Source organism: Penicillium malachiteum, assembly GCF_028827825.1.
Source record: "Penicillium malachiteum strain IBT 17515 chromosome Unknown utg000005l:1.0-9002435.0:326005.0-9005861.0, whole genome shotgun sequence".
In the NCBI taxonomy this organism is placed as follows: Eukaryota; Fungi; Ascomycota; class Eurotiomycetes; order Eurotiales; family Aspergillaceae; genus Penicillium; species Penicillium malachiteum.
The window spans coordinates 7,814,886-7,842,122 of record NW_026643099.1 but is presented as its reverse complement, the minus strand read 5'-3'; the positions used below and the strand labels follow the sequence as shown (position 1 = coordinate 7,842,122).

General features: G+C 46.1%; 10 protein-coding genes across 10 annotated transcripts; 5 read left to right on the top strand and 5 right to left on the bottom strand.

Moving 5' to 3' along the window:
• Positions 1-1,604: 1,604 nt before the first annotated feature.
• N7483_012899 (uncharacterized protein) lies at positions 1,605-2,174 on the top strand (the record flags this gene model as incomplete). The annotated part of the gene is made up of 2 exons (XM_057096326.1): positions 1,605-1,873; positions 1,931-2,174. 2 exons carry the CDS (start codon positions 1,605-1,607, stop codon positions 2,172-2,174), a joined length of 513 nt encoding a protein of 170 aa, XP_056942297.1.
• A 1,982-nt stretch (positions 2,175-4,156) lies between these two features.
• Positions 4,157-5,176, top strand: N7483_012898 (alpha/beta hydrolase; the record flags this gene model as incomplete). Its single annotated transcript, XM_057096325.1, has 1 exon — positions 4,157-5,176. The coding sequence occupies one exon, from the start codon at positions 4,157-4,159 to the stop codon at positions 5,174-5,176; it is 1,020 nt and encodes a 339-aa protein (XP_056942296.1).
• A 451-nt stretch (positions 5,177-5,627) lies between these two features.
• On the top strand, positions 5,628-6,551 carry N7483_012897 (aromatic alcohol reductase; the record flags this gene model as incomplete). The annotated part of the gene is made up of 1 exon (XM_057096324.1): positions 5,628-6,551. The coding sequence occupies one exon, from the start codon at positions 5,628-5,630 to the stop codon at positions 6,549-6,551; it is 924 nt and encodes a 307-aa protein (XP_056942295.1).
• A 2,192-nt stretch (positions 6,552-8,743) lies between these two features.
• N7483_012896 (uncharacterized protein) lies at positions 8,744-9,025 on the bottom strand (the record flags this gene model as incomplete). Its single annotated transcript, XM_057096323.1, has 1 exon — positions 8,744-9,025. One exon carries the CDS (start codon positions 9,023-9,025, stop codon positions 8,744-8,746), a length of 282 nt encoding a protein of 93 aa, XP_056942294.1.
• A 552-nt stretch (positions 9,026-9,577) lies between these two features.
• On the bottom strand, positions 9,578-10,642 carry N7483_012895 (uncharacterized protein; the record flags this gene model as incomplete). Its single annotated transcript, XM_057096322.1, is given in 5 exon segments — positions 9,578-9,748; positions 9,937-10,023; positions 10,117-10,275; positions 10,289-10,515; positions 10,573-10,642. 5 exon segments carry the CDS (start codon positions 10,640-10,642, stop codon positions 9,578-9,580), a joined length of 714 nt encoding a protein of 237 aa, XP_056942293.1.
• Positions 10,643-13,414: 2,772 nt separating this feature from the next.
• On the top strand, positions 13,415-14,119 carry N7483_012894 (uncharacterized protein; the record flags this gene model as incomplete). The annotated part of the gene is made up of 3 exons (XM_057096321.1): positions 13,415-13,568; positions 13,637-13,699; positions 13,788-14,119. 3 exons carry the CDS (start codon positions 13,415-13,417, stop codon positions 14,117-14,119), a joined length of 549 nt encoding a protein of 182 aa, XP_056942292.1.
• A 4,415-nt stretch (positions 14,120-18,534) lies between these two features.
• On the bottom strand, positions 18,535-20,087 carry N7483_012893 (uncharacterized protein; the record flags this gene model as incomplete). Its single annotated transcript, XM_057096320.1, has 5 exons — positions 18,535-18,780; positions 18,858-19,559; positions 19,626-19,640; positions 19,708-19,938; positions 20,013-20,087. 5 exons carry the CDS (start codon positions 20,085-20,087, stop codon positions 18,535-18,537), a joined length of 1,269 nt encoding a protein of 422 aa, XP_056942291.1.
• Positions 20,088-21,463: 1,376 nt separating this feature from the next.
• On the bottom strand, positions 21,464-23,232 carry N7483_012892 (uncharacterized protein; the record flags this gene model as incomplete). The annotated part of the gene is made up of 7 exons (XM_057096319.1): positions 21,464-21,562; positions 21,644-22,230; positions 22,309-22,448; positions 22,509-22,590; positions 22,672-22,891; positions 22,949-23,115; positions 23,184-23,232. The coding sequence occupies 7 exons, from the start codon at positions 23,230-23,232 to the stop codon at positions 21,464-21,466; spliced, it is 1,344 nt and encodes a 447-aa protein (XP_056942290.1).
• A 342-nt stretch (positions 23,233-23,574) lies between these two features.
• Positions 23,575-24,699, bottom strand: N7483_012891 (uncharacterized protein; the record flags this gene model as incomplete). Its single annotated transcript, XM_057096318.1, has 2 exons — positions 23,575-24,276; positions 24,328-24,699. 2 exons carry the CDS (start codon positions 24,697-24,699, stop codon positions 23,575-23,577), a joined length of 1,074 nt encoding a protein of 357 aa, XP_056942289.1.
• A 731-nt stretch (positions 24,700-25,430) lies between these two features.
• On the top strand, positions 25,431-27,138 carry N7483_012890 (uncharacterized protein; the record flags this gene model as incomplete). The annotated part of the gene is made up of 7 exons (XM_057096317.1): positions 25,431-25,480; positions 25,542-25,816; positions 25,901-26,416; positions 26,476-26,491; positions 26,557-26,674; positions 26,732-26,762; positions 26,825-27,138. 7 exons carry the CDS (start codon positions 25,431-25,433, stop codon positions 27,136-27,138), a joined length of 1,320 nt encoding a protein of 439 aa, XP_056942288.1.
• Positions 27,139-27,237: the final 99 nt, after the last annotated feature.

Genomic DNA, 27,237 nt, shown 5'->3' with positions numbered 1-27,237 from the left:
ACTCGCAGCCGTTTCAATAGTCTAAATGGAATATTTCATGCAGTAAAATTTTCTATGCATGTGTTTTCTTTGTTCTAGCAGAAATTAGCCGCGTTATGACGCTATTGATTCTACTCCAGCCCTGGAGCCCTGGAGATGCCGTGCTAATCCGGAGATTTTCCGTCCACGCTATGAACTACTAGTAAACTGACGATCTTAATCTGGACCCTGAGAATCCTCTTGACAGATCCAGATTACAATACCAAATACATACTCGGGAATAAGGAATTTCAGACGGAACAAAAAAAATGCGTCGATTGAGTTTACTAATTCTCATCCTGGGTTTGGTTCTCTCTCAATGAGTTCCCTGATCAGATCACCCCGACCCACTAATCTCTTTTATTCCCACAGCTCCGGTTCATTGTTTGGGTCAGGAACGAGCACATACTGCCGCAGTCGATCCCACAGCCCACAGCCCTCGTGGAGCTTGTAATGGTTCCATGGCTGGGCGCTGTCTTGGCTCACGGCATTCTTGTTGGGATCGATGCCTCAAACTTAGACTGACTTCTGAGAAAGTACTGCTCAGGTCACATAAACATGACTAAAGAGCAGTTTTTCTATCAGAATAAATCCAAGTAACGCATGCCTTTTCAGGTCATTAGATCGCCTCCAGGATTTGTCAAATCAGGCCTGCAAATTGGGCACAGACTTCAAGTTCACTACAAACTCCACCTAGGGGAGGCCTCATTCTGGTTGACAAGAGCAATAATTTTAAATAACAATCCATATAGCCCCATAATGGTATATTAGAACCTTCTGGACTGGATCGTAGTCTGAGCCCCAATAAACACAAAGTCTCTCATCCGACTCATCCGATCCGATGCCCTGGTCATCGATCATCGCCACGATCCGATCTGCAGCTCGCTATGACAAATGCAGTTTTCATGCTCCATAGTGGAATCAAAATGAGCTACTATGTGATGCCAGTGCTTTGATAGTATGTCAAATCCACATACGGCCTCGACTCTTGTCCAGGCAAGAATCATGACAAAATCAGCCCTGAAGCACTTCCCATCACTCTATTGCTGAGAATACGGACCACGCGGGACTCTGGTTGAATCTTTAGCCAGTAATGATGATTGATTCTACCACTAGTCATTCAAAGTATCTTGTAGTTCCCGTCACGGCCCGTGTTTAGCCATGCCCAGTGGTGGCGTTTGTGACACATGGCTATGTAAAACAATCGCCCTGAATTTAACTCACTCCGGTTTCGTCGCATCCTGGCTAACATTTGAATATTTAGAAACTGAATTTACCTGCAGCTGATATTTTAGGACCTGACTACTTGTTCCCGTGAGACAGTTTGATCTGTTCTTTGCCCAGACTGATTCCTTTTTGTTTAGGTGGACTATTTTCTCTCAATATGCTGCTTTCGTCTAATATCTTTACAGGTTGTCTCATAGTCTGAACCGCAGAATTTTATACACTTCTGCTCTTCACCCTCCGAATTATTTCTACCTACCCATCCCCGGACACATTATTTGACTCTACAGCTATAAGTCCGACTTATGAGATACATTTACCATTCTCCATGAATCGATGTCCACAATGCGGGAGTTGCAACCATGCGGCCAATACTTGAGGAGCAAGAAGAGTGTGTTCGTCGGACTTTCGACGTGAACTGTGTCGCGCTCTTCATCTTGGCGAAAGAATTCCTCCCATCCATGATTAAGGAGGATCATGGCCATGTGTTGACCATGGCAAGCATGGTGAGCTTTGTTACGTTGGCGTCTAACGTCGCCTATAGCTGCTCAAAGGCTGCTGCTTTGACTTTCCACGAGGGCTTGACCCAAGAACTGACGCATAGATGCAATGCCAAACATGTTCGCACCAGGTAATCTACCATAAGTACTCTCGAACCTTGAATATCATGAATTAATGATCATTCCAGCGTTGTGCACCCCTCATGGATTTGTACGCCAATGCTTGAACCTGTCCTAAAAAGATGCGCATTTATGGAAACCCTTCTCGACCCTAATCCTGTTGCGGACGCGGTGGTGGCCCAGATTTTGGGAGGCAAGAGTGGCCAGATTTTCTTGCCAGCATCTTATAGTTCCGGCTCTATGATTAGAGGGGTTCCAACTTGGTTCAAGGAGATGGTTCGTAGCTCAAAGAAAAATGTGCTTGCGAAGTGATTGAGACCTTTATAACCCAGCGACAAATCAACTTGGACTTTGTATTGCCGATTTAGGCTCCTATAAGTCTACCAAAGCATTAATCATTGAGTTTTCTCTTAATTATACTAGAGGATGAATGAGGGTCTTTGAGGGAGCTATATGTTCAATCTAGTACACGGACCAACACTTCAAATGTTGAGAAGTGTGAGTCTAGGGCGATCTACTCTCTCCAAAGGTAGACTCGCTTAGGATCAGAACTCTAAGTACGGGAGGCTGAGATAACTGCTAGTGCTGTGATCGTTGGTTCGTTGACAGCCATGGCCGACCTCGGGAATCAAGACCTAGCCACTCTTTACGGTGACCTTTTAGGTGAGTATCAACATGGGGCAGGTGGGACGGCATGCTGGCCGGGGGTGCACACCAGAACCTGGTATTCTAGGAGATAGCGAAAATGTCCCATCGAGGCCTTTGTCACTGTTGACGCATTGAGCAAGCGACGCCAGTTTAGGGAATGTCAATTCACCTAGCCAAGCAATCTGGAGTAGGAGATCGGAGAGGAGAAGTAGAAGGTAGATAATGGTCCTAGATTGATCGATTGATAATCCTTAACAATATCCACTAGGATGCGTTATCCCTAACTTACGCGTCGAGTCGTGTGTGGGACGATTCTGGGGGCGCAGCCCTGGAGGTGGTCACGACTCACTACTGAATGGGGCCCCACATGCGGGGATGGGTGTGCGGAGAAATCGGATGCAGCCCTGCATCCTTCAAGGCATTATGCATTAGAGTTGGGAGAAAGATGATAAAAGGATATTCAATTGGTAACAGTCTTTTGGGAGGCCGAAGATGCAACCTGTCAATAAAACATAGTTTACATTCAATAGCGGAAAGTTCGACCCACGTTGCCCGTTCTTGAAGTACCTACTAGTAGGCGGTGATAGGGAAAGTGTGATAGGTATGAGCTGATGGGTTTGAATGTTGTTAAAAGTAGTCTGAATTGCAGGAATTGGAACAAAGACATATGTTAGTGCAAGCAGAGACGTAGTTCAAGTACAAGTCAAAAAAGGAAAGTCGAAAAGCAGGATATCTTGATGGTCGAAGGGTTGTAGATATAGAAGAACATACCGCCCACAGCCATAGCAAGGGCAACCAAATAAAATGCCACAAGAGCCCTGGAGGGGCAAAAACAGAAACATACAACAGTCAGGATTCGCATGTGGTCACCCACCATACTACTAACTGACCGGCGTGTGGCTTAAGTACGGCTGAGCGGACGGGAAGCCCTGTTCTCCACACCCTGTGGTCGTATGTATTGTGAACACATAGATATTGGACTATATAGAGCCTGGGTCTTGCTTTCGTAGATGACGTGTATTGTGATTAAGGGTGTATCATGTATGTGATCTGGAAGTTGGACCAGCTCTGGGTGCGCGAGTTCTAAATACACAACACAGGCCTGAAGGGAGATTCCATTGCTTGATTATGCCGGATCGTCAGACTCGGCAGGGAAATTTCGACCAGCGCCAGCACTTGAGCTTATAGAATCTGGAGCCATGGTCTCGGGTTCTTACTAGTGCCCAGTGGGCACTTTCAATATATCTGTGCTTTTACCTAGTACTATCCATGGGTGTATGTATGCAGATCTCCACTCAATCAAGCTAGTTCTTGGACCCTTGCATCAGCCACCACATAACGATCATCCATAATTGGCTCAACCTACACGCGTAGTAAATACGAGCGGGGATTCCACCCCCAAACGGGCACGATAGCTCATAAGCCTCCAAGGTTGGAAGTGTCACATTTACCTTTCCGGGATATCACGTCAGCACAAATGAGATCTTTCAGGCTGTGTCTGGATGAAGAATCTATACTGAGTTTGAAGGATAAGCACTAAGTATGTCATCATGCCTGAAGAAAATTCTATATAGTAACTGCCTCATTCTTCTAATCCACGAATGTTCGTGAGCAATCAATACGTACTAGATCGGACAGCTCTCATCATGCTGTCGCCAATTCGTACAATTGGGGCGCTCTTAATCACCGTCTTGTCACTCCCATCGTCTTGCAATGCCGCTAGTGCTATATCTACAGCAGTAGGCTCTTTGCCTACTCTAAGTCCTACCTCCCAGCATCAAACACCCACACTTTCTATCGAGTATTACGATTCTGAACCGCACGGAAATTCCACCAGTCCGGTTGCAATCCTGATTCATGGATTTCCATATTCAATCGATACTTATGTCAATGTCGTTCCAAAGCTTACCGCAAAAGGCTATCGCGTGATCGTTCCATCTCTACGCGGATTCGGCGGCACAACATTCCTATCCCCGACAACGCCGCGAAGTGCTGAGCAGGCGGCACTGGGAAAGGACGTGATCGATTTGATGGATGCTCTCAAAATCGAAAAAGCTATATTTGCAGGCTACGACTGGGGAACCGTCGTTGTCAATGTAGCTGCAGCATTGTGGCCTGAGCGGTGCTCAGGAATGGTGGCGGCAAACTCCTACCTAATTCAAAACCGCGAGACCGCTTGGAATATTGCGCCTGCGAGCTCGTTTCCAGTGAAGTGGTATTATTATGTCTTCCTGACACCATTCGGGTACTCATCCCTAGCCAATGACACGAAGGGATGGGCAGACGTTCTTTGGTCTAAGAATAGTCCCAATTGGACCTTTACCGAGAGCGAGCTTGATGCCGCATCGCTGGCATTCCACAATCGGGACTATGTTGACATCGCGACAAACTTTTATCGTAACCGCCTTCTCTATGCAACTGGAGATCCCGCCTACGCCGATCTAGCCAATCAGTTAGACAAGCAGCCGGTCATCACTGTGCCTTCTGTTACTCTTGATCCTGATCAAGCTGTTGTGTTCCCGGCAACAGATGGAAGTGCTACCGCGAAGTACTTCACCGGTCCAAGAGTTCACCATATTGTCAAAGGCTGTGGAGAGAACATTCCCCTGCAAGAGCCACAGATGTTTGCGGATGCAATTTTTGAAGTCTCACAACTTGGTAGTTAACTTGAGTTGGGGACTCTGGAAATTTCGCTATGGGATTGCGTTTCAGCCTGTAATTAGCTATGTCGGGCCCTAGCAACAACTGGACATAATTCAATGCATCCATATCCATAGGTGCTGCTAGAATAAGTTTCAGGAAGACCTTGTATCAAATAGTCAGTTGTCTACACAGAAACCTGCCCTCCACATGCACTCCTCGAGTAGAAGTACCATAACCTTGCGACAGAGTTGAGCTCTATCGTAGCTTGGGCTCTGGAATAATGATTGGTGCTTGGCGACCGGAGATTATCATCTATATCCGACTTGGTCTCTGACAAATAGGCCATGTATTACAAAGCGCGTCGTGTACGGAGTCCGGAGCCCGGAGGATAAAACCATGAGTCGGACTCGAAGTAGAAGAATGTAACCTGTTGTATATTCCAAGGCCGCGACTTCATTACTGAGAAGTGTTAAAATGAGTGCAAGACAGAAAGTCCTAGTCATAGGGGCTGGTGAGCTAGGCTATCAGGTTTTGAATTCTCTGGCTAAACACCCTCGCCAAGCTGAGGCTGTAGCTGTCTTACTGCGCCCTGGCAGCATCTCATCCACCAACTCCTCAAAAAAGGAGCAAAACGAGCGTTTGCGCTCATTTGGAATTTCCCTCATCTCCGGAGATATCCTTGAAGACTCCGAATCAGCACTGGTGTCAATTTTCAAAGGATACGATATAATCATCGGCTGTGCGGGATTTGTATCCGGCAAAGGCGTACAGTCGAAAGTGACACGCGCAGTCTTGAAAGCCAAAGTACCATATTATATCCCGTGGCAATTCGGCGTGGACTATGATTTGATCGGCCGCGGTTCTCCTCAAGATCTCTTCGACGAACAGCTAGATGTCCGCGATCTGCTCCGGTCGCAAAATGAAACACGCTGGACCATCATATCAACCGGCATGTTCACAAGCTTTTTATTCGAGCCCTTTTTCGGGGTGGTAGATCTTCAAAACGGAACTGTGTCTGCCTTGGGAGGCTGGGAGAATCAAGTCACCGTCACGACTCCTGCTGATATTGGCCGGTTTACAGCGGAGATTGTACTGGGAGAAGGCTGGGAGGAAAATTTCGCAGATTGTCCGATTTTCATTGGAGGCGATACTATCAGTTATGAAGAGCTGGCACAGTTGATAGAGAGAGTGACTGGGAAAGTAGTAAAGAGGAATGTTCGTGCAATTCCAGAAATCAAAGCGGCCCTTTCACAAGAGCCGGATAACGGGATACTCAAGTACCAGGCGGTATTTGGTCAGGGTCGAGGTGTCGCGTGGGATATCTCGAAGGCATGGAATACGCAGAAAGGACTGCGTACTATAACGGCAGAAGAGTGGGCTAAGAATAATTTAGTTTGAAGACTGGCTATCGACGGAGAAGTACTTAACTCTACATTGCCGGGAGGATCTACTCAAATTGGTGTCTATCACTATTTCTGTGCATGGGCTCCAGATACTAGATTTGATCCTGATGATAGATCCTGAAGGACTTGGATGCCTTAACATGGTAATTTGGATACGTAACAAACGACTGCAAATGCGACCTGATAAATTGTTTACCACTCTATTACAAAGCTGAACTCAATGTTATCAATTAAATAAATACCTTCTCTGGCCCAGAGAGACCCGCTCATGATATATAAGGAGCAGAGAATTTGATAAAAGATGCTGGCGATGCAAGTTGTGAACCTTTGAACAAAATCCTAGACCTATAAAACGCAACAGAATAGAACACCTTCTCAGACAACACACTTTAATTCTTAGATATTAAATCATCTTGATTAATTGATATGTAGGAAAAGGTTTCAGGAGAAAGATTGAGACCATTCAACAGCATAGTAGATCAGATTCTTAATTTTAGGACTATTTGTAGCTAGGGGTTCAAGGCAATTCAGGCTAGAGGCCTCCTATACTCTAGCGTTCTCTCAATCTAAGCAAATCAATCTTCATAGTCCTGGAGGTCTCCTGGAGGTCTCAAAGCTCTCACTATTCATATGCTAGACACAAACTGCCATGATAGTTAGTTGTGAGCCTATTGGCACCAGAAACCGGCTAGCTCTGGGGGAAAATTGGTGGATACATAAACAAATCAGCCGCCTAAACCCTATACATACTATGTTCTTTGCCGTGACATGCTAGTGAAAATGGCAAGTCCAAATCATCAATAGCCACCTATGACGTGTCGATTATGACCTACAGCCTACCCATATAGCTATTGTAACTAGTACCATTGTAACTAAAGAGGCCAAATTTTTTTGGAATTGTGACACTTGGTGCCAACGACCCAAGCATCGCCATACTTGTCAGTTTAGTAAATATGCCTCCTGCCGGAGTAAAACCACCATACATAAACGACTGGATGCGGCTGCTAACGAGCCTGTCTGGCAATTTTAGCACATATTAATATCAAGTCATGGGTAAAGTCCCACAATCATCGCCATTCAGGGTGATGAATGTACCTCGTATAATCCCGATCGGGCCAAATTCCAGACAAAGAAAGAAATTGATTGCCCCCGTGAACGTAAGCCACCCTGCTGTGAAAACAGCCAAGGTTTTTGCGACTAGCTCTTAGTTCTTGTCATTGAATCAGAACTATCATATTTGAATCATGATACCCAAAAGGACAAAAGAGCCACTGAAGAACTTTCTCAGACCATTTATCCCATGACCACAATTCAGAAAATTGTCGTAACCAGGTCAAGGGAAGCCAAGGGTCAAACACGCGTTCATAGAAGCCGCCAGCGTATTCAGCTCGGGTGGAGTTGAGGCTGACGACGAATAGATTCCAGGGTCCCATGTTGGTAGGAGAAGTGATCGGGGAACAAGAATTGTGAGAATTAATGATGAGAAATGAGAAGCATGTTATAGAAGATGCAGAACTTGCTTCTCCCTTATATAAGGCAACTGAGGACCATGGATAGCCCTGGAGGAATACAAACGACTGATATTGCAGGGGTAAACGCAATACTTACATACAAACGCACCCATGGGATGAGTCTTTTAGTGGACGAAAAATAAGAAAAGTTCAATCTTAATTGATTTTTTATGTGTGAAAACATCAAGTTTCAAACTTTGTCTATGCGAATATGACATTATAAGTACCTCAGTACAATAACCTTGGAATATAATGGAATTACTGCATAGTGTGTTTGTTGTCAGTTTTATCTCATTGTGTGGCACGAGATGATCTTTATGGATACTATATTGTTTAATGCGTAACTTAGGATGACCTACTTTAGTTGGTGCCTATGCTAGGAAAAAAAATAGAGTAGGATCTTGTCACTTGTGAAGTTGAAGTGAAAGATTAACTGAAGATGAATCAGTCAAGCTAAAAAGCTCTGATTGATAATATTGAGATGATTCTGACTCGGATGAATTCGCTACTAGTAACTTTTGGAATCAAATTCCGCATCAACTTTCAATGACAATGATCCAAGTCAATCATGCATCAAGTGACAAGATCCTACTCTATTGAGGATATACTACGCGGACTGCATTGACACTTTCACCAGGTTCTGGAGTAAAAGATATTGAAAGAGCTGCCCAACTCCCTATTCTTTGAGGGCAGATTTTGCTGGAAGATCTGCCATCTTGTTCTGTTCTCGGGGCACTACCCAAAATTTGAAACAGATCTTCTGATCAAGTTGATCAATCAGCTCCTCGATGCATTTGAATAGGGCAGAATTTGCGATTGGCAAACCCTTGGCATTCTTCCAGCCATTTTTCTTCCACTTTGGGAGCCATTCGGTCAGGCCCCGCACCACGTACTCGGAATCGGACTTGAGTACAATTGGTCTAAGCTGGTCGCCTGCTCTGCTGCACTGTGCCTCCATAGTGATTGCATTGGTTAGAGATTGAGCAAGCCGCGAGTTCAGCTATCTGGTTTGTGTGGCGGCCAAAGTTGTCTAAAGCGTGGGAGATGTTGAGGCTGTTATCGTAGCCGTGGAATACCCCAATCGAGGAACGCGCCTCGTCCTTGCCATTATTCGAACATGCCCCATCGATCGTGATGACGATGGAGTCCATATGGGGCACCTGTGAATTAAAATGGGGCACTTTTTCTTTGATCCGGGGCATGCAAGATAGATACGTTCTCCCTTCGGAACCTCAATGTCTCCTGGGCTGAAATGGTGAGGGTATATATTTTCAGGGCGAAAACGGCGCCCGGGGGGGGGGGGGGGGGGTCAAGTCAAGTGCAGAACACAATAGTGGCGGTGTTTCAGATGAGAGATCTCCTTGACTGAGGAGAGGATTATAGCGAGGAGTAGAGGAGCTATGCATCTCTTCTGCGTACTTGGAACCCTGACCATCCTTCGGTGAGTTAGTATTGAACCAAACGAAGAGAAACCAAAAAATGAAGGATCCAAATGTACACTCTTAACTTGCTAGAACTGGGGATTCTCCTTCTCTGATTTCGTCTCTGCATCCTGTGTAGTCACTTGAGAAGGCACTTCGTTGATATGGGGGTTGCGTAAAAGGCGGGGCTGGGGGCGGAACTCAGGAGGATGGGTAGACGGTGGACCTGTCACTTGGGCAGTTTCCCAGGTGACCAATAACTAGTTCTATACAATCTGAATGTATCCATTTATCAATTTCATCATGAGAACTGGATTGTGTTGTATGTTTTGTGTATGTTTTTGTTTCTCTTGGGAACTCCAAAAAAAAACATAAATCAAATATTCAACAACAGTTCACATAAACTTGAAGGAATCAAGCAGTGACCACGTTGAACACAGTTACCTACTGCGTAGGAATATCCTGCCATGACAGCCTCACCTACTGCTTGTTTATTCTCCAGGGACTTTCTCCTTTCTCTTCCAACTCCTTGAGTCTGACAACCTCAAGTTTATATTTTCCCTATGGTTCGAACATCAATAAGAAAATCATCATTTCAAGTTACAGCTAGGATAAATTGGAAACTCACCCCCTGACGTCTCGCCATGAGGCGGGGAAATTTGTTCGCGTCTCGATTGTAGAACCAGCCATGCGCGTATGCAGAAACATGACAGCGGTCCGGACGGGTAGTGAGATTGTTGCCTGTAGGCTGCGGCAGGTCAATCAAGATATTTCTATTTTTGACAGGCTGGGTTAGTTACAGTCATAGTTTTCTTTTTACCAGGGGATGGGGTTTGAGCCTCACTGGATGACATGTTGCGTTTCTTCAAACGGCTTATGAATTTGATCCATCTCTTAGCCCAGGCCTCACTGGAGATCACCTCGGGGGAGAAGCCCAGAAGCTGGTCATAATCGAGGTGGATCTCCGTGGTGTAAACAGAATTAATCGTCTCGGTGGTCGCACCAGTATCGAATTGAATAGGTGCATCTATAGGAAGTCAGTGGTTAGTGTAAAATAAATCGGAGGGATTAACTGATTTATTACCGTCCGAACGATAGTGTCTGATGTTGGCTCTATCCAGCAGGTATGTTTGTACGTCGTAAGTGGCGGCCATGATGGTTTCTTGTGTTGCTAGAAGGTCGATAATTCAATACATGTAGCTGATTTTTGTTTGCAAAAAAAGAGAAATATGCTACATTATGATTTTGATATCCTTGTCTTTTTTAAGAAGGCTTCACACCCCTGTCCCGCCGATAAGACAGACCCCGAGAAAAATTGCATGAAATCCGTACATTAACGTCAATATTGACGGCAATTAGCTAGCGGTGAGTGGATGCGGGGATTGACATGGATCTATGGATCGATGAGCGGAAAGTAAACTGCAGATCCCAAAGAATCAGAGAAAGATTGGGTGCTTCAGTTTAATATACCGGGGATAACATATCGGACTTGGGAGTTAAACCAAAGAGCGTCTGCCATAACATCCGCCATGGATTGGATTTCCCTACAACGGTTATTTTACGGACAAAGTAGCTTTGAAACCGATATCTACTCCATATGGCCTTGAGATAATCTCACGCCCTGATTTCAACCTCTTGCGCTTAGGTGAATGTGTTCTGGGTCGGGGGCGGGACGCGCCGCAACCCATTTTTAAGGTTTTGGGGAAAGGCCCACTAGCAATCCATCAATGTCAGATTCATACCTTCTATATAGGAGCTACATACAAAGTGCAGTAGTTGACTCAGTTCTGATTTACCATCCAACTTTTAATATAGGTGAGCGTGGGTTGTTCAATGTTCTTTTCCGGTCATCCACGCTTCAAGCTTTCAGATCATAGCATTCCGTCAGTTTGATCTCTCCTGATTAGAGTCGATTCGCTATGAAAGTTGACTCGCTCGTGATCATATTTGAAAGCAGAGTTTAAACTAATGGCAGCCTGAAGCCCCTCATCTTGACGACCATGCTTACCCAATGTTCAAACGTTAGTCATGGATCGATCCCACCCTTGGGTACAGCATGCGGATATCTTAATCAAATTACATCTAGATTGCCCAGGTTGTACCTACATAAACTGATTTGTAAAGCATTTGAACGTCTAAAGTTCTACTGACTATATAGAGCACTTGCGGCTCATGGTGGTACTTTGAAGCTTGTACGGAACAGTTTTCCGGCAGGAGGCAACCGACCGGGAGTGATCAATGGAGGTTTGGTGCAGAAACCCATAGGATCCAGCCAGAGTCCAAGTCTCAGTTCCAGTCCAAGAGCTATATTTTGAATCAGAAGGAGGTGCTGGAACCATAAACTCAATGATGGTCATTGGGTCAGGACATGATGATGAAGATGATGATATTCTATACCCTGATGGAACCTAGTAGCTAGCAGCGCAGTGGTTATGCCGGTCGGGCCTCCAGCGGCACCGGGATATCCCGAGCATATTTTTAAACACAGACCCGACTGAGTGTGATTGTAGCACCTAGAAGGCTGACAATGTGGGATAATTCCGAAGCCCGGCGCTTTAAAGCGGCCAGGGCCCACTTATGTGAAGCCTCATGGACCATTTGGGATAAGTCTAGGGGGGCTCTGGTGTTTCCAAGTTTTTTTAATTTATGAGGATCTCTACAACTACTCCGCCTCTTGTATAAGTTATTATTTCATATGAATGTAGAGCTATAATCACTACTAGTACAATACTTCCGCTTAGTATATAGAACCCTAATTATAGGGTATACTAATATCATAACAGAGTAGGCCTATGAATGCCATCTTACCTTTTCCGCTAACCTTAAGTAGAGACTTAACCCTACCTGGGGGACCACTGTCCAGGCATATGGACAAACCAACTTAGCCCATAGTTCCTTCTCCTAATGAGTACCCACCGGTAGACTTTATGCCAGTAAGGGGAAACAAACTCCCTTACCCTCTAATTTTCATATATTTGGAAGCCCTGATAATACATGGTAAATCCAAGGATTGGCCCGGGTGGTGCTCTACCGTTCTACCACTTTGCCGGCTTGGGTCAGGTCACTGCTGTATATGAAAATTTGCCCGTTCCATCGCCCTGGCCGCACCATGATACACGTGTATCTCTGTTCTTGGCACTGGTTCCTGGGCAGTAGCTAAACTTTTCTTGCAGTTTTCAAATGGGCTTAGCTTCTTGTAATGATCAAATCCGAGTACTACTGTAGTAGTTTTCCTTTCTGTCGGGCCAAAGCTAGTCCCAGATAGGTCCATGGCCCCACGCTGTCGGCAATGTTATAACCGGATAGCCAAGAGTCCAAGGCTTCTCGGCTCATGTTTACTGAAGAACGTGAGATTTGGAGCGTGAAATAGGGATTCTCTGAACCAATCGCCCAAATCCTCCTGGCTCCAGGTTAGTATGTACTTTCAAGCCCCTGGAAGAGCCCTGGAGGTTCTTACCCTGTTTCAAACTAGGTTCAAAGAAGGGCCAAGCCCGCTAGTTCATGGCTTCCCGGGATAGGGATTATCTTGTCTTTGCGATCAGCTTTCTTGGCTCAGAGTCGGAGCCGCATGGTCTTGTCCAGCTAGAAGCAGAATGATTGTATGTATCACAGTATGTCAGTAACATCAATAAAACAGCAGTTTGACTGTCATAGCTTGAAGTGTCCCCCGCTTCCAAAACCCTTCGATGATCAATTGCCTAAGTTGGATGTTGTAGGATTCTCTTCACTAAATATCACGCTAGTGAAATTAGACTAATTTAGCGTGCCTTTGGCCGCGTCATAGTAAATAGTACAGAGTGTAAGACCTAATCAGTTTGTGGTCTAGGCTTCTTTGAACAAGTATGTAAATAAGGGTGCAGGAAGAAATAACAACTGATGCTTTGAAACAACATCACGGATTCGCATTAAAAATTGAACCTGTCATCATGAAACTCACTACATGCGCTTCTGCTCTGGCTTTTGCCAGTGGTGCTATGTCTGCACCCTCGCTAACAGTCGAGAAGCGCAACCCGACGGGCTCATTCGAGCTCATCGCATATGGCGCAGAATCCACCACTATCCCGATGTTCTTTTCCGATGGTATGTTGCTCCTTTCTCTCATCAAAAACTAGTGTACTAGACTTTAGTTGCTCATGATGAAAACGCAGGTCTAGCCTACGCTGGCGACTCTTCGAAGTGGACCTATGGAACAACGACCACAGACGTTACCTGTAAGTAGTCGGGTCCCGTACATCCTTCATCCATTTTTTCAAAGCTATCCAACACCCAGAATATCTTCTTACTAATTTCTCTATGCAGTCGTGATCACCGATACTGAGCTGATTACTACTGCTACCACATCCGGTGTGACTCTCGACAATAACACTCTCCTCTACATCCGGCCTACCACTGACGAAGTCCTACCGGTTGGCTTCACTGGTAATGGCTATGCCACCCCCTCCGATGCCACGACTGAAGAATTCCTATTTTACGGCACATACCTGATGTGGGAAGAGGAGGACGGTGTCCTCTCGGACTCTTTCCGTCTTCTGGAGACTAATGTCTCTGGTGTTTACCAGTACTACTATGATATCTCCAACACCTATCCATCTGGATACATTACACCTGTTGTGAAGTCCGAGTCTGTTTAGGGTCTTTTCGATTTGAAGCCATCGGACAATGGAGATTAGGATTTGAATCCACTTTGTAGCTACAGAAAAATATTTGATCTTCTTTTTAAATCAATATTGAAAGAGCATCTGAAGCCATGAAAAGTCCCGAGGTCAACATTGAAACATTAGAAGCTGCCAGGTGGCCACCAGTGTTGAATTGATACATCTCTTCTTCAAATTGTCCAAGCTCTCCATTATAGTACCAGTAATAGGCACTGGCAGATGCATATAATGTGAGGCTATACCTACACATGTCTTTACGGGGAGAGCTGCAAGCACATGAGCCCTGGAGGTTTCAGATAATCCGTTTGGATTGGAGCCCTGAGGATTATGAGAGGCAGTCGTAGTATGGACAAACACACATGTGCATATACCGTCACTGGAATTGTAACCTCGACCTAACAAGGATCTGGACTATTTTGCACCGGTATGCTCAATTGCACATCTTTATTGTGGCTCAACTTACTCAACTATGATTCCCTAACGTCTGTCAATTTCCAAAGCTCGATATGTTCTTCGGCTGGGCGACATTTTTTGCGATAGAACAGTATCAGAAGCGATTGGCAGCAGGGGAATCAACCGAGGCCGCGAGCCCGACTTTATGGACAGATTCATCGAGCTCAAAGGGAAATTCTCCGACACCGTGGACGACAATATGGTTATCGGATACATGCTGACGAACATGGATTGTAGCAGGAGGTGACACGACCGCCAGCACCATGTGCTCAGCTGTCTATTATATCCTCAAACACCCCTCAATGGGCCGAAAAGCTTCGAGTTTGCCAAGGGCTTCGAACTGCGAGCCCAAGCATGCCTGCGCAGTGGAAGGACTCCGGATGTCGGAGTCTCCACCCGTGGACATGTTGTCGTCGCTACTACTCATCCATGCACATGGATGTGGATCTCTTCCTTGAATATACGCAAATATATACGACTGCGCGACTATAAATGGCGATATATTTTCTCAGAACGGCATCCGAGTCTTCAAATGTTTGTGAGTAGGGGGACTGAAGAGCATATCAACAGTGAAATAATCAATTCCAGTCGAGCGAAGCCCTCTATCTCTCGTTCTTTGCACTATAATATACACATTTATGGTATGTCAAGCACATACGGCCACAGGGTGTGGAGAACAGGGCTTCCCGTCCGCTTAGCCGTACTTAAGCCACATACTAAACGCGGTTAATTCTCAAGAAGCCCTCGGTCTTAAAACAGCACCGTGTTTTGTGTTAGGGTGAGTGAAGGTGATATGGGTGAGAATTTTGGAGACTAGGGGTGTGAGAGGTGAGAACGGGGTGAGAACAGGGTGAGAGGACCCACCGTAATACTCGCATTTTAGATAAATAGTAGCCTAGGGCCGCTCATCAAGGCCTGCCATCTTATTTATCTTTGTCTCTTACCTGAAAGATGATGCTCCTAGAAAATATATAGAAAAAGCTTACCGAGGGAAATACTTATGTTATATCATATAGGTTCACCCTTAACTATCAGAATAAGTGGGAATAAGAAGAAAATACTATTTACTCTAAGGAGTTAGTACTAGCTACACTCTAGAATTATAAAAATATTATATTAAACTAGGTATTATAAGTAGTTGTTACGGACCCACTACGGAGGGATCTCCCAGGAGCTACTATGACCCAATCAGTTGGCGGTCGGGCCAAGTACGGACGACCAGCCATAACGGACACACGGCCCAAGGGGGCGCAGGGCTACAGTGGTGCCTGAGGCACCAACAGGAAGCCGGATATGGCCTGTGGCTTACCATTGCAACATATACTGGCTATACGGGAAGGACGGTGTATGAGAGGCCACTCCCGGCCCCATGACACGTGACCAAGGATCTATTCCAACAATAGGTCCTGTCCGTTCAGCGGAACGGACCTGACCTGATACAGGAACGGACCTGTCCTGACAGAGGACAGGATGATAGGAAGGACTGGATATATAAGGGACGTTCATTACCATCATGTATTTAGTTCTTCGCGATTATTACTCTATTGTTATTGAGACCTACAGTACAGCAATTCAGATACTTTGATCACAGTCGAACCTTTGAAGACCAACCTCAAACTAGCTTGGGAGCTCACTCGTGATTCCATCACTCGTGACTGACTTGCTAGCGGACACCCTAATCAAGCATTACCGTGCAAGGATCCCTATAGACTCGAGCCCGTGTAAGGCCCAGCGACGGCGACGGTACAGTTGCAGGATAACGGCTTGCGGTAAGTAACACTTTGGAAGTGCATACTCACGTTGCTTGACAGCCGGTTCGTAACAGTAGTCTCCTAAAATTTATTTAATTACTAGTCCTAATATATTATAGGTAGAGGTTATCCTACAATAAAATAGCCAATACTAACTTTATAAGAGAGGAACCTGATCCTACTATATAACTCCTTAATGTTACAAACTGGCTGTCAAGCAACGTGAGTATACACAAGCATAGTGTCGATACTTACCGCAAGCCGTTATCCTGCAACTGTACGTCGCCGTCCGGGCCTTACACGGGCTGGAGTCTTTAGGGATCCTTGCACGGTAATGCTTGAGTCAGGGTTTTGCTAGCAGGCCAGTCACGAGTGAGGGTTATCACGAGTGAGCTCCCCTACTAGTTGGTGGTTGTCCGCTTAGGGTGGATTGTGATTCAAGCAATAGATGTCAATCTGTATTCGCTGGTAGATCCAATAAAAGTGGTGAGAATAATCGCGAAGAACTAGATACATGATGCGGTAAACAGTGCTCCTATATATATCCAGTCCTTCCTATCCGTCCGATGGGATCCTATCCTGTCTATGGGATGGGATCTGCTGTGTCCCATGGTCACGTGTCCCCGTTGGTGCCTGAGGCAAGAATGTCTTTGACAGAACACGGGTGCAGAACTAGCCCAATTGGGTTAGTTCAAGCCACTATTAAATGGAGAGCTCTGATTGGTCGAACCAGATGAAGCACATGACCGATCAGGTGATCTCCAGGCAGAGTTTATGTGCGTAATTATCAGAATGAGAGAATCAGACCTGTTGTTAGCTCCCATTGCGACCGCCTACTACATTAGACCACATAGTCTGTCAGTCTTTGTGCACAAAAGTCCGTTGGTCCAATACTTGCGTGCTTAGTCATTCATCCCGCGATCAAACATTTCGCTGCGAGATGAATATAGTCGTCTGCCCTTCCTAGGTCCGACCGTCAACTAATTGGGTCATAGTTGCTCCTAGGCAGAGCCTTCGTAGTGGGTCCGTAACAATCAGCTGATTCCCTGGATATCTACTCAGTCCATAAGTTAGGCCGCTGTGCCTCATTAAGCTGCTCATAAGTAGCTTGCCATAGATCTTGTGGCTGAAGGGTCTGTTTTGACTGGATTGAATGTTCTGCAAGCTGGCCAGAGCCAGAAAGTCCATCATGAATGGCGATATCCGGTTGGTTAATCTCTTTTTGGTCTTGAGTTACCGGGTTACGGACCTCGTTCTCCCTATTTAAGAGATGTCCTAAAACACTCTTTAGGCGTTTCGGCATCTTACAATAAATACCGAAGTTGAAAAGATGTGAAAGTATTCAAATGTTCTTTTTATGTTGTCGAGAAATCAACTTCAAGAGATCACAAGGATAAACTTCAAATGTTCACACAACATCATGGTTGAATATAATTAGAGCTGTAGCTAATTCCATAGATTAATATTCGGAACTTGAAGTGCTTACCTTTCAAATGTTCCATATTTTGGGTCATCCGAGGCCGAGTCATGGGACTGTACTACATATGGATAAGACCGTCTCAATTGCCATCTCTCCAGATCGTTTGCAAGGTTGCTGATCCCAGCCCTAAGCCCTAGAGCCTGTTAGAGGAAGCTTCCAAGCTTAGCCCAAGAGGTGTTAAGGGTGTCTTTATCAAGGTCACACAGCAATAATAGTAATCATTGATGATGTGATTAGATCCCAGATGTGCACTAAACTAGTATAAATAATTATTTGTTTTCTTTCTTCCCAATAACTTGAATCTGTCAAGACACATCTTCTAGGAAACACACAAGTCACTAAGTTCTAAATGCATCAAATTTCCGAGTCCCTAGTAGTATGTAAAATAGAACAAGCTACAGCAGGGTGCGATGCAACTTTCAGATGTCCTTGGCGGCAGCCGCTACTGTAGAGATCAATTACATAGCTTCACCGGGTGGACGATATTTTGGCACTTCATAGGGTTGACATATCCGAATTTACTTGTACTTCTCAATTCGACACTGACTGGATTTAAACTTGAAGAAGCTCAGAGAATGTTATGGAGAGAAGTTAAAGAAACATTGAATGGCATGCTGAGTCTGCTGGGAGGCTCGAACAACTTGAAGGACCATAAATTGTAGCCGCGACACTGGATAGTTCCGTACACATGCTAGGATGTATTACAGCTAATATATCAAGCTATGGTGATCCTCGTAAAGAAGGATGGCAAGTAGCGCCTGATCGTCAAGGTCGACATCGGGGCCGCGTGCATACTTGTAGATGACCTCATTCAGGTTAGTGCCATCCACTTCGGCAAGGCTGCTCTCGAATTGAGCTTTGAGGGCTGCCAACCGGTATGAGCTAGTGTTGTGATTGAAAAAAGGACTAGTGAACCAGTTCATTGCGCGGAAGGCATAAACATCACCATAGACCTAGTGTAATCAAAGATCCAGGATTAGAAACCAGAGAAAGGTTTAGACAGAAGGGTAAAATTTAGGCCTAAACTTACTTGATAGGGATAGCGCTCCGCGCTACGCTTCATGTACTCTTCGATAAAGGCAAGGGACTTGTATTTGCCCAAAGTGCCATCCGTGAGCATCGAGCGATAGAGAGCGCCAGAAAAGGTGTTCATACGGCAAATAAAGTCATGCTCATGCATGACGCTATTGATTACACCGCCAAACGTTTCGGCGATGATTTGACCAGCTTTCTGATTAAATGCGGCATAAGGACCCAGAAAAAGTGCCTCCTTCGAGTTGAAGACTTTGTTACAAGTCCCAAGAGCCATAAGAGCAGATCCACCAACGGAAGTTCCCATGCTGTGAGCATAGACCTTGACATTGGAGTTCTCTGGAATGAGGTTGACCACTTTTTCAAATTGGGTATTTAGAGAGTCAAGCAGTAGCTCTGTTTTCCCATTCGCGTCCTTGTAGTAGATCTGCGCATTCGTGAAGTTTGCAAGGCTTGCTCTCACTTCACCAAAGTCCCCATCAACGCCCGAAAGGTTGAACATCTTATTCAACGGCATCTGGTCCTCGTTGTTGAGGTTCAAAACATTACCCTTGGAATATGGACCGGTGCTGATCAGGAGTTCACCCGACCGTAGATCTGGGTCAGTACCACGCAAAACAATGTAGTATGTATTGGTTTGATTGTCGCGCGCGAGAACACCCAGAACTCGAAGATTGACATGTTCGACATCGTCATCGGTCTATAGAAGGGTTGACTGTTAGATATGTGATATTTCACAAAAGAATAACCTCGTCAAAAAGCTCACCAGTGTCACAGTTTCCTAGAAGATTTTAGTTGAGAGCCCTTGTCGGTCGATTTGGAAGGGAGTCAGGCGGGTTTCAACTCACCATGGCTGGTACACGGATCCATCGCAGTCCTGCCTTTTTCCAGCATGGAATCGAGGCGTAGCAGATAGTGGCCAAGATTTCAAGGTCAGGGGTCTTTGACTGAAATTCGGCGAACTGGGATTTTATGCCAGGCTTTTCAAAGGCGCGTAAGAGTTTGTCGATCCGCTCCTCTTCAGTCGTGAAAAGCGATAGACTATCTTTGCCTGTGAGGCCACTATCGCCTGCAACAAGCTTTCAAAAGATCAGTACACCGTGACACTTTACATCGGCTCAACAGAACCTTGGAAGGGCCACTCTTGTATTACCGCCATGACATATTCAGAGGCCCGTAGGACACTGTTCCACCCAGGCTTCCCTGTTTTGAGAAGGAGATTTGCCATCTTGGGCAAATATGGGGCGACCTTGAATATTTGAGCAATTGAGATGGATAAAAGGGTATTTTCTTGTTCTTTCCAAGGAGATTTGTGAGCTTTATATACCCAGGTACCCACTATGTACTCCGAGTAACTGGCACATATCTCCAGTGTCGGGATTTATTTCCCAGATAGCTTCATTCCAGAGTTTTCTTTTCTTTTCCGTTAAAGGTTCCTCTAGAAAAACCGCAGAGGACTCTCGGCATTCTTCGAAGTTCCAATGATCCTGTTGTTCGGCCGTTCCTTCGCTTACGACGCCTATTCAGCCACCTGGCCACTAACTGATAGACCCATCTCAAAATCCTGACTCTGGGCCAATTAGTGTAGGCGTGTCGAAAAGGTTGCGGTGAGCTCGGAAATACTCAATAGGAACGACTTCATTCAGTTCCAATTATTAAACTTGACATCGCGTGGAAAGTCCAACTTGGCACGTAGTTAGAAAGAATTCAATAATCAACGGAGATGGCTGAGACTGTCTTTGATCCTTTCTCACAGTGGCTTAAGCACGGAACTCGGGATGAGCTAGTGCATTGCTAAGTACGTGGCAGGTTGTCTCGCCAAAAATTGCAGAGCTCCCGAGGTCATTGTGGGGTATGAGATGAGTAGCTCCACTAACTAGCACCTTGAACTCGGGCTTCCCGTACCCGCAGCTCCCGTGAGCTGTCGACGGCCCGGCAGATTTTGCCCTAGGAGAAGCTTGAACAGGCAACACAGCAGCTCACATCTATACATCTTGGAAGCTCAATCTGGAGAAACTAAGCGAAAAAGAAAATCCAGTATCACGATGATTGAAATTAAACATATTGATCAATATGTGATTCTTTGGATAACAATTTCCTTGGAGATCCCCTGGGCTGATTCCATGTCACCATAAGATGCGCCAACAAATTATGCTTTTTAACCCGATTATCCATAAACTTGAACCTTGGAACAACTTATAAAATATTCCATCATGTAGAAGTACCATGTGTATGTAGTATGTTCCACTCCTGGATATTATACTCCAAATTTAAAATACCGTAGATTCCAGTTCCGAGGTTGAACCCCAGGCGATGTTCACCTATTTGACTCCAGGGCTGGTACTACCTACTATTCAAATGTTACTATGTAGCACTAGCAGAAATATCTCGAGAAAACCCCGGGAACATTGATCCAATGAATATGTATGTATTAATTCAAATGTTCAATCTTACTACCTAGAAGGTCTACCTGAAATCAAAATAAACTAGGACAATCCACCATGATACTTTGTTGCGAGATCCAAAGCGTTGATCTTTAGAGCAAGCCAGTCCTTCCTCAAATTACATAGAAACATGCATGAAGCTCTTCCAAGGTCTAAGCTTCTAGGCAAATATCTTGCCGCCCGAGATCTGCTGGTTCAGGGAGGGAATGCTATCCGCTGGGCCCGTAGCGTCCACAATAGAAGGCTTCGGTTCGCCGATCTGTAGGCACAAAAATCCAATTTGTTAGCGTAATATCCCAGCAATTCTATCATGCGGTCAGAGGTAGCGATTTCAACTTACGGGCAAGTATTCCTTGAACAAGAAGGGGCTCATGTAAGGTAGCTCCCTATCTTCACGAGCTGCCAGCTCAGGCATACGTGAAATTAGGTCAACCTCCTGGACAATGCGGTTCAACATTAAGCGCACCAGAGATCTGGCATCTTCAATTCCCTGTAGGGTCGGAGGATACGGGGTCTTCACGATCAACGGGGTCATAGTATAACCGTCCTTAGACGGCGGATTCGGGTTGGCGACAGGTACCATGCTGTTGGGACTGCTAGCCGTTGAATGCTTGTAGGTGCTTTCCTGGCTCTCATTTGCAGCTCGTGGAGCCAAGAGGACTTGATCCCCAGAGGACACATCGTAGGCAAGGACTTGGAGGTTTTTGGCAATGGTCTTGTAGTCCAGGTAGGCCTCCTGCAGAAGGGCGGTGTAGACACCAGCATGTTCAAAGCTGGGTAGACTGGTGGGTACGTTAGCAGCATAGTAGCTGCGCAGCGAGGAGTACTTCGTCAGAATGGCGTGCGTTCGCATAGGGGTTTGAGCTACCAGGTGGGGGAACTTCAGGGCAGCAGCCTTCATGGTCTCGAAAGTCCAATCCTCGTCGCCTGAGAGATTTTAGTATATGTATACAATATTATGTTTGATGCCGAGAGACTTTGTGATGACTCAGGTGTGACACTTACGCTCTTTTAGATGCTGGCCACCACCGGTATAAGTAACAGAAATGGTGGTTTCGTTCTCGGTGAGGAAACTTGAGCTCTCCTTGTCGAATTTGCCATTGATGTTCAAGTCAAGCTTGTCTTTGGTGAAGAGGATTCGGGCCCTGCAATAAAATTATAAATTAGCCATTGGCTATCAAATCAAAGTCTGGTATCATTCGTACTTAGCCTTGACATCCTCAGAATCCACCTTATCTGAGGCCTTGACGGATATAACAGCAGTAAACTCGCCGCCATATTGGAAGCCTTAATGAGGACGAGGGGAGTTAGCAACTTGAAGAGAATTGTAATGAAATGAAACCAAGCGAGATAAGTGGGGTATCAAACCGGAAATGAAAGAATCTCCATAGACCTCAGCAAAGTTTTGGCCCTTGAGCCCGCTGATTGGGCTGAACTTGGTCAAAGAATGATCCTGAATAACCTGGTTTACAACTTTGACGGAGATCATAAAGCTAACGTCGCTTTCCTTGACTTTGGAGGTGTTCAAGAAGTCACCCTTTCCTTTAGCATCGAAGTTATCATACTTGATGAGGAAGGCGGCGCTAATCTATAAAGGGTAAGCATCACAGGATCGAATCAGGCTTGCTTCCAAGATTCGACTTACATTCATAGCGCTGGTCACATCAGTGACCTTATCAACGATTGAAGTCTTGTAGGTCACCTCCTGTGGGATATCCTTCTCAAGGAGGGTAATATCCAAGGGCTTTTCGGCATTCTCATCACGAACAACTGCATGATCGATACAGAGCTGCTGGGTGAAGGAGTTGAAGCCTGAATTGAACTCAGTATGATTATAGCAACATGAAAAACCTGAAAGCCAAGAAGGGAAAATTCCATACCGGTTCCCAGGCGCATGGCCGTGTTGTATGGGGCGAGGATGGTAGCCATGTTGAAAGCAGTTCAATTGAATGATTCAAGACGTTGTTGATCAAGAGCAGAAGAAGATAGAGATTCATTTTGCGAACAAGACATCATTATATACTCAACTCTGCCCAGTCATATCTGCCTGTTACAAAAGCCTCTTGTTATTATCGCGACCATCGAGAATTCAGGGGTTATCCAAGCGAGGAACGAGATATGAGAGACTATGGCCGGAATCTACGGACCGGCTCTACGAGCATCATTTGAGATTACTAGCAGGGATTTTCGTATGAGGTGGGTTCAGCACTGTTAAAATCTTTCCAAGGAGAAGTTTCTCGCCATTATTGACATATTTTGTTGTTCACGAGTCTAGGCCTTGCCCGCAGGAGTCGAGGCCATGTGCGAACCGGAGTCCACGGCATCGGTCCCACTAGCGTTGGCTAAAACAGCCACCGCATATTCCCGCAGCTTCTTGTATGGCAGAAGTAGAATCTGGACCACTAAATGAGCTCGACAAATGCCCTCACAGAGCTCCACCGACACGACTCCACCATCTTTCAGCTGAAACATCTCCACTTTCCCGTTGACCCGACCAATCAAACTTCTGCATCGCTTCTCATTTTCATCAGCGACCTGGTGGATGAGCCTCACATCCTCATTTTCTTGATGATCACACTCCCATGCCTCTAGGGAATCGTAGCCTGTTAACCGAATCTGGCCGAAAGCAGCATCTGCTTTCTCATGACTGTCGAACTTTTTTTCTTTCTTGAAGCCGAGGAACCGCACTTCGCCTTTACCAGATAGGTCCTTGGAGGCCGAGGCGGCGATGTCGTTGGACGATACTAGCTGAGCATTGGCACCGCCCAGGAGGTAAGCCCCCACATAGTAATCCCCGAATCGTTCACGGAAAGCAGTGTGGGGATCGTCATGCGTATGGAGCAGCTCTAGCGCCAGGGGTGACAAACGCGGAGGTGAGACAAAACCAATCCAGCCACTCTGGTACTCGGTACGAAAGCTTGCATTGACGATCTGGCCATGCGATTGTGGTGTCAGTTCGTCCTCCGCTGTGTCCTTCCTGTACCCATGATTCAGGGGTCAGGAGTCAAGGGGAGAAAAACATACATCCTGGTTGGTTGCCCCACGGGCCTCATAGTTGCCTCGCCCGGACACGCCGATCACCGAGCCGCCAATTTGTGCCTGAATCGAGAAGGACGTATGTTCGTGCCTCGCGGCCGCCGTGTGGGTATTACTCTCGGTTATCATGCCCCGGGAAACATGTCGGAAGGTTAGTGATGTCTTCTTCAGTGAATCCGAGCTGAAGGCACACCGATCCTCCAGGAACTGCGTGTCTTGGGGCTGGCTCCCTACAATGAGCGGTGTGCCCATCTGGAGGGCCTTTCCACCCCATGGGACAGTCACTGGGAGCTGTGCAGCACTGGCATATGGTAGGCTCGGCGTGAAGGGATTCTCTGGGAAAACATCTACTAGAGCCATGGCGCGTTCCAGTTCTGACGAGAAGTAGAAATTTTAAAGTCAATAATGAAGAGTCATCCAAGTCCAGGATAATGAGAATTGAGAGAATGTCTTTGGAACGCTTTCAATGTGACATCTCTTATCAAAGCTTGGAGGTGGGCCTCGGTCTGGGCTGAGCTATTTACTTCTTTCATTCTGTCTGCCAGGTAATGCTCAGCTCGCTAAGAAATAATACTCAAATGCCAGGGTCAAACTGGCGATACTCCAATCGCTTCAACTATCACTTCCTTCAAACTTTATGAAGCGCTATTCTTTGGATTTCTCAGAAGATCCACTCCCCTGTTTATTCAGCTGAGGCGGAATATTCGTCACCTCCAGTTTGCATAATGAGTCTTTCGGACCGATTGGAAGAACGGCACTACTCCTCCTCTGCCGTGAAACAGGCGTTCAATAGATTCCTCGCTGCCTAGGTGATCTCAGGAGCTAGACTCATGGAAAAAGAAATTAAGGGTAATTTTGTGGACTCTGAGCTTTGAATGGCTTCGGGAGCCGACATCTGGAAAATCCCACATGCGATGCAGGCCGCATAGTAATTCGCGTCCGCCTTGTGTCGCAGGGTCACGGTGGAATACCTATATATGTTACCATCCAAGAGCACATCCCATTCCATTCATACTTCGTCGCAAAGGCACATTGCTTCCTTTTTGATACACTCCATATCAGCCTGTACCTGATACTACCTTACTATCACCATGGCCCTCAGTCTGGCCCCCTACAACGAGGCCATGCGCCTCGGTATGGGGTAAGTCACTTCCTTTACATCTCGCACATGTGACGCTACTAAACACCGTTTGGCATGATAGCTTTAACAGCTACACCCAGCAGCTGTGCCTTAACGACGTGGTGCGCAAGCCTGGTGGTGTCAAGGCGTCGGAAAGAGATCTCCGCACTCTGCCTAACTCACAGATTGCAGGGTCATCTGACCAGAAACACAAAGGCTACTTGGATAATCAGAAAGGCGAGCTCGTCCGTCGTACGAAGATGAACGATGGCCAAAAGGAAGTGAGCCAGGTCGTCAGCTGGGAGGCAGGCTTTGTTGACAACATCAGCGAGGTGACGGATAAGCTGAACATCAAGGGTATGCAGAATCAGACACCCAGATGTGATCAACCAATCTAATGAAGATAAATGAGCTGACCGCTAACAACCCTTGTCATGTCAGGAGCGCTGCAAATCACCGCCGATGCACTAGGTGGAGGAGGCGGCGCGGAAGCGCACTATGTCAACAATTCTGGCTTCACTAAGGCTGATGTTAAGTATGATATCACAGTGAAGGTGACCAATGAACGTCGGATCGCCGATGATGTGACCGAGTTTTGCCCCTTGCCAAATGTGCCTGAGGGCAAGTTCACCGAGCTTTATGGTGACTGTTTCATCTCTGGATTCATTGAGGGCGGCGTCTTCCACGCCTTAGTTACCCGAACCGAGGAAACAAAATTAGCGAAGAAAGAGATGGGAGGAAGCATTAATGTGAACGTGTCCTTAGCCGGTGGCACGGTCAAGGTCAGTGGATCAGGTGAGGGTGGTAAAGATGAGTCGTCAGAGGACAAGAAATACAGCACTCAGATCAATGTCAACTGGTCAGGCGGTGGTGACATCAAGCCCGACGGTGTGGTGCAGTGGGATATCAATAACTTGATGAAAGTTGCCATGGAATTTCCAGACAATGTGGCTTCCTGTAAGCTCTCTTCCCGATCATTTCCGAAAATTTGACCATCGTGCTAACCATTTACTTAGGCCCGCAGAGAACCTAGTATGTTACCCCGACCTTGGAACTCCAATACTCGAAGAGAGAAATTCAGTCACTAATCCTCGTAGTGCGATACTCACCAAGTACACTGCCCTGCGCAGCTATCATGAGCAAACTGTCAGAGGGTCGCCCCTGGATTACGAAAACGCCGGTATCTACACTTCCGGGTTGCTAGATGCATATGCTGTATGGCTGCAATATTCCGCTTTCGAAATTCTGAGCGTACTGATCGCAATTTAGGAGTACAAAACTATCTGGAAGGATATTTACCAGAGTGAGTCTACTGATTAATTTCCCTGCATTATGTTGTACCACGCTGAACTAATGTGCCTGCAGCCATCAGCGATCTAAACAGTGGTTCTGCCAGCGCTACGCCCAAAGAGGAAAGCTCTAGTATGAAGGAATATGCACTGTACTTTGAGAATGACTACCAGGACCGCCTCAAGCAATATGAGGAGGTGGTACAGGCAATTTCAGCTAACTCGGAAGCCTACAGGGAGGTCACGGTGGAAAAGCCGTTGCCTCCTAACAAGCTAATTCCCTACAGAGCGGATCTATTCGAGCTTGACAAGGCCCGAAGGGATTGCAGATTTGAGATGATCAAGATCGTCCGTGAGGTACATATCTTCGTTCCTAACTCCCAGGATTGACTCTATGCTGATAAAGAATGGTATGCAGGTAAACGAAGTGACAGTCAATCCAAAAATTGCCACGGATCCGAGTCGCAATTGGCGGTATCTGAGTCCAAA